Here is a 16411-nt window from a genome sequence, read left to right on the forward strand (position 1 = left end):
CCAGCTTAACGCGTCAGCGGGTCACGAGAAGCTGTTTACGCGGCGGCCGAAGAAATGGGCAAAGGAACTGGGGAAGAAAATATTCACCAGAAAACAGGGAGAAAATATCCAAATGAGCCCAAAGAAATGCTGCTGCGAATTCCTTTCATTCAGGTACGCACTGCATGCACACACAAACACCTGTTTAATTCAGTTCCGAATTTGAAAAATGAGAGAAGACAGACAGAATAAAAGCGGAATCATCACACGTGTCCCAGAATCGCAGTGCAGTTCCCAGTCTGATAAGCACAGCAGCACCAGGCAGCTGTCTCATAAATAAGGAGCGTAATGCACTGCATAGGGACCAAGCTGCTGTAAGCCAGACCTCAACTATATAAACACCAATCCATAAACGCAACAGCAGAAGCTCATAAATGAATCACTCCATGAGAATAAAACACAACTGTTCACTCTCTCCCCTTGGCTTCTTTTCACCTTTTCCCAAAATGGGGAAAAAAACATTTTTAAAAACCCTTTATGGAGATGAGTGATCCAAACAAACAAACGGCGGCATCGCTGAGGTGTGGGAATTTGCCAGTTAACTCTCCTAATGGGTTTGTCGTGTAGATGGACTGTGATGGAGGTGATTGATTTCCAGACGACACTCCAGTACAATTTGTAAAGGTCAAAGGGTGATTCTAAGAGGCGTTTAGTTAGTCTTCTTCATATGACAACGCATTAACGAAGGAGTCAGCTGTCTGGAGGTGATTAACGCTCTGCTTTTGCCCACAGATCCTCAGTGAGAGAGGGCTGGTGTTTCATTAATGAATGTTATTAATAGTCTGACTAATGTCTGTATGCATAGCTACCGACAACAACTAAACTGGATTAAGAGTTTAGGGAAATTAAACATAACATTTCATATGTTAAACACGTAGGCTTAGACCAATGCCTAAAATCTGTTCACAGTTCAGGAAGAATTGTAGAAGAGAAACCCCCACACCGCTGTCCAGTACAAGAGGTTGGAAGATGGATGGATGGATGGATGGATGGGTGAAGGGTTGCTGTTTGTTTGTGTTAATATGCTAATATATTTGTGCATGAATCATTCATGCTAATTTAAATAGCTAAAAAGGGACCTTGAAATTGAATGACATTTAACTTTTAATTTAATTAAGGAAATGACGCCCCCCCCCCAAATGAAATATCAAAATATCAGTGTATAAATCCATGACTATTCACCATAATGCTGGGTTCAGTTTGCAACCAGATTAGAAGGAAGTGATGGGCTTATCCTTCACCGTTTGTCTCCATTTAAATACTGTAACACAGCACATATACACTCACCTAAAGGATTATAGGAACACCATACTATTACGGTGTTTGACCCCCTTTCGCCTTCAGAACTGCCTTAATTCTACGTGGCATTGATTCAACAAGGTGCTGAAAGCATTCTTTAGAAATGTTGGCCCATATTGATAGGATAGCATCTTGCAGTTGATGGAGATTTGTGGGATGCACATCCAGGGCACGAAGCTCCCGTTCCACCACATCCCAAAGATGCTCTATTGGGTTGAGATCTGGTGACTGTGGGGGGCATTTTAGTACAGTGAACTCATTGTCATGTTCAAGAAACCAATTTGAAATGATTCGAGCTTTGTGACATGGTGCATTATCCTGCTGGAAGTAGCCATCAGAGGATGGGTACATGGTGGTCATAAAGGGATGGACATGGTCAGAAACAATGCTCAGGTAGGCCATGGCATTTAAACGATGCCCAATTGGCACTAAGGGGCCTAAAGTGTGCCAAGAAAACATCCCCCACACCATTACACCACCACCACCAGCCTGCACAGAGGTAACAAGGCATGATGGATCCATGTTCTCATTTTGTTTACGCCAAATTCTGACTCTACCATTTGAATGTCTCAACAGAAATCGAGACTCATCAGACCAGACAACATTTTTCCAGTCTTCAACTGTCCAATTTTGGTGAGCTCGTGCAAATTGTAGCCTCTTTTTCCTATTTGTAGTGGAGATGAGTGGTACCCGGTGGGGTCTTCTGCTGTTGTAGCCCATGCGCCTCAAGGTTGTGCGTGTTGTGGCTTCACAAATGCTTTGCTGCATACCTCGGTTGTAATGAATGGTTATTTCAGTCAAAGTTGCTCTTCTATCAGCTTGAATCAGTCGGCCCATTCTCCTCTGACCTTTAGCATCAACAAGGCATTTTCACCCACAGGACTGCCGCATACTGGATGTTTTTCCCTTTGCACACCATTCTTTGTAAACCCTAGAAATGGTTGTGCGTGAAAATCCCAGTAACTGAGCAGATTGTGAAATACTCAGACCGGCCCGTCTGGCACCAACAACCATGCCACACTCAAAATTGCTTAAATCACCTTTCTTTCCCATTCTGACATTCAGTTTGGAGTTCAGGAGATTGTCTTGACCAGGACCACACCCCTAAATGCGTTGAAGGAACTGCCATGTGATTGGTTGATTAGATAATTGCATTAATGAGAAATTGAACAGGTGTTCCTAATAATCCTTTAGGTGAGTGTATATTTATAGTGAGAAATATCAGAAAATATTGGCCCAAAAACATTCAGAGTTACCAAATTTCCTGTTGGTGTGTGTGTTTATGATGTGTGAGTGTGCCCTTTGATGGGATTGCGCCCCATCCTGGGATGATCCCTGCCTTGCACTCGTAGCCACTGGGAGAGGCTCCGGACCCCCTGTAACACTGAATAGGATAAGCAGTTACAGAAGATGGATGGATGGATGGGTGGATGGATGGATGAACAAATATATGCTCAGGTTGATGTCAGCAACACGCTTCCAGAAAGTTGGGACAAGGGTAACATCTGGTTGAATATCTCACAACTAATTAGGTTAATTGTCAACAGGTTAGTAAGATGATTGGGTATAAAAAGAGCCTCCCAGAGAAGCAAAGCCTCTGTGCAGTGAAGATGGGGAGAGGTTCAGCACCTCTGTGCAGTGAAGATGGGGAGAGGTTCAGCACTCTGTGCAGTGAAGATGGGGAGAGGTTCAGCACCTCTGTGCAGTGAAGATGGGGAGAGGTTCAGCACCTCTGTGCAGTGAAGATGGGGAGAGGTTCAGCACCTCTGTGAAAGACTGTGTGGGCAAATAGTGCAGCAATTTAAGAATAATGTTCTTCAACATCCATCCATCCATTTTCCAACCCGCTTATCCTTCTGGGTCGCGTGTTCCTCAACATAATTTTGTGAAAAAATTGGGAATTTCATCATCTATGGTACAAATTATTATTGAAAGAAGTCTCCGTATGCAAGGGACCAGGCCAAAAACCAATTTTGGAGAGTCGTGATCTTCGGGTGCTCACGCCGCACTTCATTAAAAACACACACGATTCTATAGTGGAAATCACTGCATGGGTTCAGGAACACTTCTGAAAAACATTGTCTGTGAACACAGTTTGTTGCTGCTTCCACAAATGCAGAATGAAACTCTGCCATGCAATGAAGAAACCAGATCTAAAGATGATGTAGAGACACCGCTGACTTCTGTGGGCCTGAGCTCATTCATGATGGACTGAGGCAAAATGGAAAACTGTCCTGTTGTCTGATGAATCAAAAAGTCTTTTTGGGAATCATGGATGCCGCATCCTCCGGGCTAAAGAGGAGAGGGACCGTCCAGTGTGTTATCAGCGGACAGTTAAAAAGCCAGTGTCCGTATTGGTGTGGGGGGGTATTAGTGCCCATGGCCTGGGCAGCCTGCAGATCTGGGAAGGCACCATTAATAATGAATGATATATATATACAAGTTTTGGAGCAACAGATGCTGCCATCCAGACAACGTCTTTATGAGAGAAGGTCTTATATATTTCAGCAGGACAATGCCAAACCATATTCTGTGCATATTAGAACAGTACGGCTTCATAAATACAACAAAAGAGACCACAAACTGAGCATTTGAAAGCCTTTATCAGGTATGAATGAGACAACGTTTCACTTTCAAAACTCCAGCCGCTGATCTCCTCAGTTCCCAAACGTAAACAGAGTTTTGTCAAAAGAGGTGATGCAACACAGTGGAAAACCGTCTCAACTTTTTAAAAACGTGTTGCTGGCGTCAAATTCAAATTGAGCATGTATTTGTCATAAAGCAATAACATTTCTCAGTTTCAACAATTTATATGTTGTCTTTGTTCTATTTTCAATAAAATTTAGGTTAATATGATTTGTAAATCATTGCATTCTGGTTTTATTTACATTTTACACAGCATCCCAATTGTTTTGGAGACTGGGTTGTAAAGCGGTTTGGCATGAAAGTGTCGTCTGCACAGGCCTGCGTGTGTGACAGCGGGCCGGTGAAGACACCCAGAGGGCCAGCCTGGGGGGGCAAAGGCGTCCCGCCCCAGGCCAGGCAGCTCATGCTGAGTGAAAGGCGGCGTATGAGTGACACTGGAGTCCCTACTGAAGTCACAAATGAAGAGGCCATTTTAGTAGCTTCTGGGCAGTCCTGCCTAAGGCGATCACAGCCTCGCTCACTAACGAGCAATGCTCAGTGCTGGGGTCCCCAGCTTCAGGCTGATAGCCGCCCAACGCTAACATCAGTCAGGATAGCAGACGCTGTAACAGCTGCGTTTCATGCACCATCGTTAGGCAGTGGCTGAGGAATCCACGCATCTCGCTGACCATTTGCAAAGAAATCGACGTAAAGCAATGGGAGATTACCAGTCAAATAATAACTTCTCAATGCTGGTGAAACGCGGGCTGCAGATCCGATGAATTGTTAGCCATGTCCGCAGTTCACTGATGGACGCCCCCTGGTGTTCGGTTCAGAAAGGGTTTTGTCAGTGTGATATCAGCCATTGTTTGGGCAGTATTCCCCTCTAATCCCAGACAGGTTCTAGAAGACCTGTCTGTTAGGTCTGTCTGGGTGATTTGAATTACAGGATGTAATTTGTTATGAGGCAATAAATAAACCGACTTGTTCTCCATTTGCTGCCGCTACAATTTTTTGGATAACGTACTTTTTCAGACTTATCAAAGATGAATGTTGGTGTTAATATTATGGGGGGATAATGAAAATACTATAGCTTGTTGAATAAGCGTTTTTTTGTTGAGCAATCATACACAGTATAGATTCCATACTGATCTACGTCTGTAGCCATGTTCCCAGTGGACAGCAGTTACAATGTGAATTTTATATCGATCGATTGTAAAGTGCATGACTGCGGAGGGACAAAGCACTTCTTGACATTCCTTGACATCACAGAGCACTGAGGGAAAGTCAGTGGAACTGCAGGTTAATAATCAAATGGCACTGAGTATTTACTGCGTCGTTGGATCCCGCTGGACAGAAGCAAGCAACCTGGGGGTCCGATCTGTCAAGAGTCTCAAAAATGTGAGGGGAGGGGGTTGATTACAGTCTAGAAACCCCCTTGCACTCATGCCTTCGCACTCATGCCAATTACACATTTAATTAATTAATCAACAGGATACAATTATAAACTGCAGCTTAATTAGTAAATTGGCCAAAGTACGAAACATCCATTCCTCAGCACAGAAAATGAGATACTTCTGTTCATGGACAGCAGAGCATCAAGAGCCAGAGGTCTGTTTGCTTTTGAAAAACTTGGATATCAGCTTTTATTTTGAAAAAAAAAACAGTTATAATTCAGGCGTTTATTAATAAAGTTTTATAGGTTTCCATTAAATTCCACCCACCCCATCTATGCAGAATCAAGGGGATTCAGAGCCCTAACCCCCATGCCTGGCAGGTAACTCCAACCCATCTCAGGTTTCCATTAATTAATCTGTGGGTACAGTAGTTCCCCTGTATCCACGGGTCACATGTTCCAAGACCTACCGCCTAGGGCGGAAGCCATGTATAAAAGCATCTGTGGACCACATCAGATACATTGTGATTGTAGTGCACATACATACGGTAAATTAACCACAGAAAGACATTACTAACATGAAATATGGTAATAATAAAGTACATTATACATAATTATACAGTGCTGTACAGTACTGTACTCTCTCTCGAATTAACGGAATTCTGACGTTTTAGCCTAATTCTCAAGACAGAGCGACGAAAAAAAATATCATGTATCAAGGGATGACAGCAATTAAAATCATGATTTTTATTCCCCTCAAAGGATGAAGGAACAATGAAAAAACTTATTGTTACAATTTTTTTTCTGACAGTGGTGAACCATGGATAACAGAAACCATGGTTACTGAAGGGGGCTACTGTTGTTGTTTTGTTTAACTCCAATAGTCACCAGGACTCACCCAGGAGACACCCAGTTCCACAGTCAGTGCTGCTGATTATAAAATAACAATATTATACAGACGCTTTATACTAACTGGAGACAGATTTTGCCCTGTTAACATTAATTACCTATCCAGACAGGAGAAGAAGTACAGCATCGCGCTCATCTTCACATGAGTGCCAGTTTCAGGTGACAAATGCTGCCCAAAATTCCCCTGGAAGCCAGACCATGGAGCTTATTAAGCTAATCCCTGCTGACGTTTTCATTACAAAGTCTCTGTGTATCACTTGGTTTGCAGTTCCTCCATCTGTGACTAATGCCAATCTCACCAGCCCTTCGCCTCAAGGAAGATTAACTCAAACTAACTGACATTAAGGAACATTACATAATATCATAATTACCTGGGTCTGACTGCAGCAGCCAAAATGAGACAAAAACATTGCGTACTAGCTCTTCATTAGAATGCATGTTAACAATAGCTGTGAAAATAAGTTAATGCCTTGGTAAATGAAAGAATTTCGGTGTATAATATTTTACATGCAATACTGCTCTGATCATTATAGCGCTATAGATCATTATAGTGCTATAGTTTAAAATTATGTGGTTTGAAATGAAATACCACTGTAGAAGACTTCACTTCCATCTGTCTTTCCTGCACTGATACCATGTGTCATGAGTATCGGGGGCGCAGTAGGGGCACAGATACCCTGGCAGATTCGGGGGGCCCAGGACTTTACAGGGGCCCTACCCAGGGGTACAGTAGGGGCACGGATACCCTGGCAGATTCAGGGGGCCCAGCACTTTACAGGGGCCCCACCCAGGGGCGCAGTAGGGGCATGGATACCCTGGCAAATTCAGGGGGCCCAGCACGTTACAGGGGCCCTACCCAGGGGCGCAGTAGGGGCACGGATACCCCGGCAGATTCAGGGGGCCCAGCACTTTACAGGGGCCCTACCCAGGGGCACAGCAGGGGCACGGATACACCGGCAGATTCAGAGGGGGCAGCACTTTAGAGGGGCTCTTGAATATGTAAAATTCTACTTAAAATTAGACGGAGGGGGTGCATGTGAATATTTGACAGGGGTCCCAAAATTTCCAGATATGCCCCTGATGAGTGTTAACACTTTGTATCTGTCACTCAGCACTGTTTGAAGTCTGACATTAAATAAATGCGACGAGAGCATAGTAAACATGGATTTATTTAGTTAGATGATACGCAAATTCTGTGCAAAGACATCAAATAACTTTCAATCTGTTTCTTTTGGGAAAAGTGGAATGGGACATTTTCATGCAGTGAAAGTATTTCTAAATGATCTTTATATGTGGCAGAACATAGACCGAATCTCGCGTAATGTTGTCCAGACAATCCTGAGGGAGGTGTGGATTTAATTGGATGGCACGGCGTGTTTCAGAATAGCGGAATAACTTGATTTTCCTAGACAGGCTTTAGCATGAAAAACAAACAGAATCTGGTTTCCATCTCCTTCACACACGATACACTATGCTTCTTTTTAAAGATTTTATTATGCTCATTTTTCCTTTCTAAATAGTCTAAATTGTTTTTACTTTTTTTTTCATAGAGAATGCTAAGCAAATGTGCATTCACCGTAAAGGAGTAGCGTGCCAATTGTGCGCTCCCTCAAATGTTGCAACATTTGTGGCATTGTGCTGTGTGATCAAACTGCACATTTCAGAGTGGCCTTTTATTGTGGGCAGTCTAAGGCACACCTGTGCAATAGACATGCTGTCCAATCAGCACCCTGATATGCCACACCTGTGAGGTGGGATGGATACTCTCGGCAGAGGAGAAGTGCTCACTAACACAGATTTAGACAGATTTGTGAACAATATTTGAGAGTAATGGGTCTTTTGTGTATCTAGAAAATGTTTCAGATCTTTGAGTTCAGCTCATGCAAAATGAGAGCAAAACTGAAAGTGCTGCGTTTATATTTTTGTTCAATGTAATAACCCAGCTGAGAAGAATCCTAAAATACACAATCAGATCAACTCAGAGGATAGAAAATTAGAGCATCTGAAACAGAATATCGTGCCGTTGTCGGCAAATTAATTCCCTCGTAAAACCACCTGAAAAACGAGAGAAAACTCCAAACACGTTTTACGCGAGGCTGAAATATAATCTAAAAACTCATTTTTGGTTTCATATGACAAATCTGATTGCGCTAGTAGAGTTTTTTCTGTCAATTGGTTATTATTCGCTGAACAGATAAAAAGCCATTTTTAATTTGCAAGTGTAAGATAGTTGGGTATTGATTTTAAATGCCTTTAAGTTCTAAGGTGCTTTGGTTCAATTGTCCATGAGTTCTTCAATGGTCAGTCTGATCACCTGACCTCTCACTGCCTCGCACAGCCTGCTCTGGATTCATCCATTGTTCCTGCATTGCTGCTATCAAATCAGAAATCATGGAGAAGCTGGCGTCTGACCTGCCTAACTCCCGGCCCTTTCAATCATCTTGCGAAAATTAGCACCGAGGCGGAGATTCGTCCCCCGATGCAATGCCAAAAGCAGTCTATTTTCACACGCCATGTGAACTCCGTCAGCATCTGGAATTTGCTTAGACATCCTCCCAGTGAGAAGAATTTGGCTCTGTGCTACATCAAACATTGAGCTGAGTAAAGCGAGCATGCACATATGTATGTGTGTAAATAATACTCTAGCCTGAATGCAAAGACTTAATAATGAATCCTCACATTTTCCTCAGATATTAAAAAAGCTTTTATAGAGAGGAACGTAAACCTGACACTTCTGAAAGTCACAAATGCATTAAAGAAAATTAAACCGTTTGGAGTGGCTGAAAACAAACTGCCAATTATCACAGCAAGGGGTGAGCAGGCAGCAATAATGAAGTGACTACAGCCGGCAGCCCTGTGTGGCTGCTCATGCCAAGGAGAAAGTCTCAGCCTGTGGTCAATGCTGTCAGGACTTTTATTTTCCTGGGCAAATGGACCCCCTCCCACTTCCTCTAATACTCAAAATGTGTTCAGGAGACCCTCTGATCTCAACCGGAGCTCACATCTGATGGGTAATTGTGTGCGATGATGCTGTCTCTACACTAAGCCCAAAGCGTTTGATCTTTGCTAAAAGGAATAATAGGATTTTACAGAAAGTGCCACCTGCCTCCAGAAAGGTGGAGATCAGGTTTAAGCGCCTGCAGGACATCCCCGGAAAAATCCGTGACCTGAGGAACAACGGCAACATCGACCATCTTCTCAGGGCAATAACGAGCACCAAACCAAAATTCAAGACCTTAAGTAACAATCAGCAGCTCCAGGTTGAACCACGACCTCATGAACTCAAGACAACCGTGGTTCCCATGCCGGGGAGCATGATGTTCCCACATTTCAGCTCTTTCTTGAAGGGATGGAATGACAGATTCTGCTTTTCAGCAAAATTCAAGCTAAAGATAAATTTTTGTTCCATCTTGATTGACACCGAAAAACATTAGACAAAGGTCGAGAGGGGACCTTGTTTTTTCAGCAGGAGAAAAATAATAATTTAAGGAAAAGTAGAGTTGTGTATTTCCTGGTTAGTCAATTGGCATTTTATTTTTCAGTTCACTCCTACTCACAAAATGTACACATCATTAGGTTTTGGTTTGTTAATCCTCTTAGAATGTCACGGCCTGTTCCAATATGCTCACGACATCCTTCGTGTTTCTGATCATAAGTATATGTCCTACAATACATGTCACATGACATGGTGTTACAGCAACATCATGACAGCTAATGTCTTCATATTAGATTCTTCTCAGGTTAAGCCAACAGTAAACGCTTGTGGTAAATGGAAGTGAAATGTGAAACAGGTAAAAACCTCCTAAGCCCGGCTCCCTTGTCGGCATGCTTAGTGATGTTTGTCTTGACATTAGGTGAACTTTATTGGGGTTTCCGTCAATGGCGCGCTTATAAGTAATTGTAAAACCTTGACCCTCGTTTGTCTGTCACTGTCAGGTACCTTGTGCTCGATATAATCAGACATCAAAGGGAGTGCGGCCTGAACTCACAGAGACACCCCACTCTCACAGGGGGCTGGAGAGGGGAGAATTTTCATCCTGAAGTTTGTTTCTGACAGCATTTATTTCTGTCTTGTGCTAAGTTACCACGACCAGGAGAAATGTTGGGGTGGGGGGGGGGGGGGGGGGGGGCACTGTCTTCTTCATCCTATAGTTCCTTATAGGAGTTCCTGTTTCCTCTGCCTTTGTATCAAGATTTTTTTGGCCCCATTTCTATTGTCATATCTATAGAGTGCCTTTGTACTGTAGTGCAAATAAATACAATAGTAACAATGACAATGAATAATACCACTTGCATTACTGTATGTTGTTATTGCTGTGCAGTGCTACTGACATTAAACTTGTTATTGTCAATTCTATGATGGCACAGTTTAATCCCAGCTAAGTCCTGGGAGGGGCGTGATATACAACATGAGTCAAATTTGATTGCGAAAGATGGTAAAAATATCTATAATACTCTGGTGAACTGAGGTCGTTCGTTGCGAAACAGGTTCGCTGTGGTGTTTCCGCTAAAAGGCACTTAAATGCCGCCGGCGAAGTGATTTACCAGGGACACGCCTCTCTGAGTGCTTCCTTTGCCTTTCGCCGCTGAATACTTTATTAGCAAAAGTGACGGCCGTGAGTCAGTCTTTACACACGTCTGTCAAGAGTCACCCATCTTATTCATGATGCTGAAGCTTTCTTAGTGGTGTTGGAGGGTGTGGTCCTTAAGGCTCCACTTGGGAACTGACTGCTTCTTCCGATCAGGGTTATCAGGATTAGGAAAACATCTCATTTAGTTGTTTCTCCAAGACCGGCCTGCTTTGTGGTTTTTCTCCTTTACATTATTAAGTCGATCGTCTGTTTGCAGTTCAGACTGGATAACCCCTCTGAAGCTAAGCAGGTCTGGCCAGTACTTGAATTGGAGACCAACTAGGAAAGCTGTGTTTCTGCTAGAAGAGGTGTTGGTGTGGCCAGCAGGGGGAGCCCATCCTGTGGTCTGTGTGGATCCCAATAACCCAATGCAGTGACAGGGACACTGTGCTGTAAAAATGGTGCTGTCCGTTGGATGAGACATAAAACTGAGGTCCTGACTCTCTGACGTCATAAAAGATTCTTGGGCACCTTTCGAAAGAGTAGGGGTGGCACCCTGATGCTCTGGCTAAAATTGCCCACTGTGGCCCTATCAAATCTGGCCACCTAATCATCTCCTATATCTAACTGGTGAATTCCCCTTCACCACCTTAGCTACTGTGTGGTGAGCGTACTGGTGCAGAATGGCTACTGTTGCATCATCCAGGTGGGGGCTATACAGTGGTGGGGGTTGAAGTGGCTCCTCATTGGTTCTGTAAAGTGTGTTGGCTGTCTTGAAAATAGCTAAATAAATGTAACAATCATTTCTATTTAGATTGTACAATGGAGGATTACTTTTTAAGGACATTTGTATAGTCAAGTGGGCTGTATTGTCGTATCATACATATACAGGTTAACACTGGAAGAACAGCGTTCCTCCAGAGATATCAGCAGCAGTGACAGCACTTAGCTGGGTCTTGTTCCCTGTACTTGTTGGGATAGACTCCAGGGCAACCCTGGACCCTGCAATGGATAGGCACTAAGGGAGATGGGTGGATGGAGTCTATTTATCTTCACTCAGTTTACATTACTGAATTTACTGGGGGGACAACTATATGTTTTTCCTTGAGTGGGTCGAAAACACACACACAGCAAAGATATAACTAGGAGTATACGAGTATACGAGTATACAGATCCAGCCACTTAAAATTTCCCCTCCAGTCTGGCTGGCAGCCAAATCCCAGCCAAGTTCCTTCCAAATACCAGCCGGAAGCTAGAGCCCCCCTTCTTCTAGGGGTGGGCCTATATTTGACTATAAACCCGCCCATTCATTCACTTGCAGGGTGATACCATTAGATGGCGCTGTCTTTACAAAAACTTTACTTTTCTTTTTACAGGGTTAAATGATTGAATGGTCTTTGCTATGACTTAAAAAAGCTCATTTTTCTTTTTAATTTATTTTATTTACTTATTTTATTTTATTTTAATATGCTTTATTGGTTTGTTTATTGTCTATTCTTATTTATCCTTTGTACAGCACTTTGGTCCTACAGTATATTGATTTGTTTTAAAGTGCTTTATTTTAAGCATAGTCCACAAATTTTCAATAGGGTTCAGTTTGTTGGCTTTGGGAAGGCTGTTCTGACGTGTGTTGTGATCATTGTCCCTGTATCAACTGTCCAGCCATTGATTGTTGATACTGTAACTGTTGATTGATTAAAGAATTTGTAGGTGATTGGGAGTTCATGATCCTCACCTGCTGCAGCAATCAGAATCAGAATCAGAATCAGCTTTTATTCGCCAAGTGTGCTGGGGCACACAAGGAATTAGTTTCCCACAGTTTGATACTCTCTCATACACAAACAATAAGTTAGAGCTGGGCGATAAATCAATTTAATTGATTAATTCGAATTTACAGTTCAGGACGATGTGTTTTCATGAAATCGATTTTATTACTTTTTTTACACACAAGCGCCAAATGCGGAACTAATGCGATGCACCATTCCTCATGGGTAAATTAACACTGTAGCAGATTCACTAACAACATGGCAATGACAGGGGAAAAGATGGCACATGCCCAAAGAAAGGTGTTGCTACTTCTTTAATATGGAATTGTAATATAATATGTCAAACCCAATGGCATAAAGTATTTACTTAATACTAAGCTGACATGATAAAATTATGTGTTTTTTTTCTATTATTATTACAATATTACTTATTACTTTTATTTATAAGTTTGAGGGTGTATTGTGTTGTTGCCAGTTTTAAAATAAGCTATAGAGAAACCTTTCTAAAAGTGTTCACAATAATAACTGACACTTTATTGATCCCCGTGGGGAAATTGTGTTTATGCCTCCCTCAACTTGATCTTTGAAGAATAAGTTGTCTGTGAAGGCCACCTGTTGGGGCCTTGCTCAAGGAGCTGCAGACATGCTGAGGCTAGGCTTGAACCAGTGACCTTCTGATTACAAGCACACAGCTTAGCCCACTGAGCCACACACTGCCCCTAAAGGTGTGGTCTAAAGTAAAAAAAGCTAAATAAAGTAGTTTGATTTTGTGTAGGGGAGGGGAGAATCGATTGAAATCGGAAATCGGAGATTTTATTTTTAGGCCATATCACCCAGCTCTACAATAAGTGACACTTTAAAAACAAAATACCCTATACAAGAAATACTGTACAAATACAGTACAATACAACACACATACAATACAAATGTGAAAAATTATAAATATACACAGGTGAGTAACACTGTGCAATTTTAAGGTGCGAGGTATAGTGTAAACAGTTTTTGTAAACAGATCTGTAGCGTCTGCCAGAGGGGGGTAGCTGGAGAAGATTGTGTCCAGGATGTGACGGATCTGAAATGATTTTAACTGCTCGTTAAAATCTATGCTCGTTTAGCCGAACTAAAGTCCACAAACAGGATCCTGGCATAAGTTCCTGGACGGTCCAGATGTTGCAGGATATAATGCAGCCCCATATTCACTGCATCATCCACCGACCTGTTTGCCCGATAGGCAAACTGCAGGGGGTACAGCTGGTGTCCTGTAATGTCCTTTAGATGGGCTAAAACCAGGCGTTCAAAGGATTTCATGACCACAGACGTCAAGGCGACAGGTCTGTAGTCATTCAGTCCTGTAATGGTGGGTTTTTTGGGGACCGTGATAATGGTGGAGCGTTTGAAGCAGGAGGGAACTACACACAACTCCAGAAATCTATTGAAGATGCGGGTGAAGATGGGAGCCAGCTGATCAGCACAGGTTTTGAGGCAGGAGGGGGATACACCGTTTGGTCCCGGGGCCTTCTTGGTTTTCTGTTTCTGGAACAGCCGGCTCACTTCCGCTTCGTGTATTCTGAGTTCCAGGGGGGAGGATAGGGGGGTGAGAGGTGTGATGAGGGTTATTGTCTCTGGAGTGGGGTGGATGGGGGGTGTGAATCTGTTTATCTCAAACCTGCAGTAGAAGTTGTTCAGCTCGTCTGCCAGGTCTTTGTTTGCTTCAGCGGGGGGTAGGGGTCGTCTGTTGCTGGTGATATCTCGCAGGCCTCTCCACACTGATGCAGGGTCATTGGCTGAGAACCGTTCTTTCAGCTTCTCAGAGTAGCTTCTTTTTGCCACTTTGATCTCCCTGGTCAGCGTGTTCCTGGCCTGCCTGTACAGGGCCCTGTCACCACTTCTGTAGGCATCCTCCTTGGCCTGGTGAAGATGTTGCAGTTTGGGAGTGAACCATGGTTTATTGTTGTTGTATGTGCAGAAGGTCTTGGTCGGGACACACACATCTTCACAAAAACTGATGTATGATGTCACAGTGTCTGTCAGCTCATCCAGATTATCAGATGCAGCTTCAAAGACAGTCCAATTAGTGCAGTCAAAACAGTCTTGCAGTTCCTGCTTTGCTGCATTGGTCCACTTCTTCACAGTTTTGACTACAGGCTTGGCACGTTTAAGCTGTTGCCTGTAAATTGGAATAAGATGGACCATACAGTGATCAGAATGTCCTAAAGCTGCCCGGGGGACAGAGCGATAGGCATCTTTTAAAATGGTGTAACAGTGGTCCAGTGTGATGTTGTCCCTGGTGGGGCAGTCGATATGCTGTCTGTGTTTAGGAAGTTCCTGGTGTAGATTCACTCTGTTAAAATCACCAAGGACAATAAAAGGGAATAGGGATATTTTCTTTCCAGGGGGGGTGATCTGGTCGGCCAGCGTGCATTTACATCTGAAGCTCATTTACATCTGAATGTTGGTGGTGCTGATAGACTGTGAGAATTGTATGCTTTGAACTCTCCAGTGCTTTTTTAATACCATTCAGTGACTGATGTTGGGAAGACAATGGATATTTACTGTACACCTCCATGTCTCCTGGATTACTGACCCCAAGTCATTTCTGCTACATGGCTTTACACTGTACAATATTTATATTTACATTTAAAGCATTTAGCAGACTTATCCAAAGCAACGTACAAGGTATCAAGGTACAATAAGCTGGGTTTAGAGGAGCTTACAGTTTTGATGACGAGTCCGGCTCTGTGATGGAGAGATGTTAAAGTGTTTTCTGTCTTGTGATTTCTTCTATTTCAGGGGCTTCTGGTGTGTTTAGCCGTTTAGATGGTGGACCAGACTTCACGAAATAGCGCTCTAATGTGACTAGCCTTTTTCTGCGTATTGAAACTTTTCAGAAATGCAAGACTTTGCCAGTGCTTTTGTTCACCACCCGAGCGTATAGTCGTGAACAGATGTGAAATTTTGGCCAACTTTTTCATTGAAATTCGATTTGTATGTGTTCAGAAAAATTTGTGACCAGAGGCTTTAAAAGTGTTTATCCAAATAGGGACCTCAAAAAATGTCCCCAAAAGTAGGAAAATTTCAGGTTTTACTACACTTTGGGGGCAATTTGGTCCTCAAATGTGATCTATGCAAACCCACACACAAACACACACATACTACCAGTCAAAAGAGATGTTAATGACTTTCACACATTCAGTTGACCCCCCAGCCCCCAGCCCCACCACTTTTCTTGTGCTTGTGGGCAGTTCCTTGCTCAGGGTATTTGCTATGGTGAACTTTCATGCACTTCCAGGGTCCCTGTGTGGCTCAGTGGGCTAAGCCTGTGTGCTTGTGTTCCCTGGATCACTGGTTCAAACCCAGCCTCAGCATGTCAGTCATGACTATACAGTGTATAAATGTTTTTGGTAGACGATCATACTTTTTTTCCACTATAGTCTTCTGGTTTCTAATTTACATGCCAACAACAATTTTGACTGGTAGTGTGTAATGACTGTTTAGTAGTGTTTATTTAACCGACTGGCTTGATAGTCAGAATATGGAATAGTCTTCCTGATAACATAGTGCAAGCTGAATCCTTGAGTTCCTTTAAATCAGAGCTAGATAAGATTTTAACAACTCTGAGCTATTAGTTAAGTTCTCCCTAAGCGAGCTTGATGGGCCGAATGGCCTCCTCTCGTTTGTATAGTTCTTATGTTCTTATGATCTGAAAGCAGTGTTTCTTATGTTAAAAAAATAACCTCACCTTGACCGCTTCAAACATCTGTCTCATCTGTCTCATTGTTTCATTGTGGCCAAGCAGAGAAGTTAAT

At 42.9% G+C, this 16411-nt stretch overlaps 1 protein-coding gene across 1 annotated transcript; it reads right to left on the reverse strand.

Annotated features, from left to right (window-relative positions):
* Nucleotides 1-13127: 13127 nt before the first annotated feature.
* On the reverse strand, nt 13128-16411 carry LOC140578744 (uncharacterized). The gene is made up of 2 exons (XM_072700608.1): nt 14272-16411; nt 13128-14172 (listed from the first exon to the last, which is right to left on the reverse strand). Exons 1-2 carry the CDS (start codon nt 15042-15044, stop codon nt 13707-13709), a joined length of 1239 nt encoding a protein of 412 aa, XP_072556709.1. The 5' UTR covers nt 15045-16411; the 3' UTR covers nt 13128-13706.

Source organism: Paramormyrops kingsleyae, chromosome 1 (assembly GCF_048594095.1).
Source record: "Paramormyrops kingsleyae isolate MSU_618 chromosome 1, PKINGS_0.4, whole genome shotgun sequence".
NCBI lineage: Eukaryota > Metazoa > Chordata > Actinopteri > Osteoglossiformes > Mormyridae > Paramormyrops > Paramormyrops kingsleyae.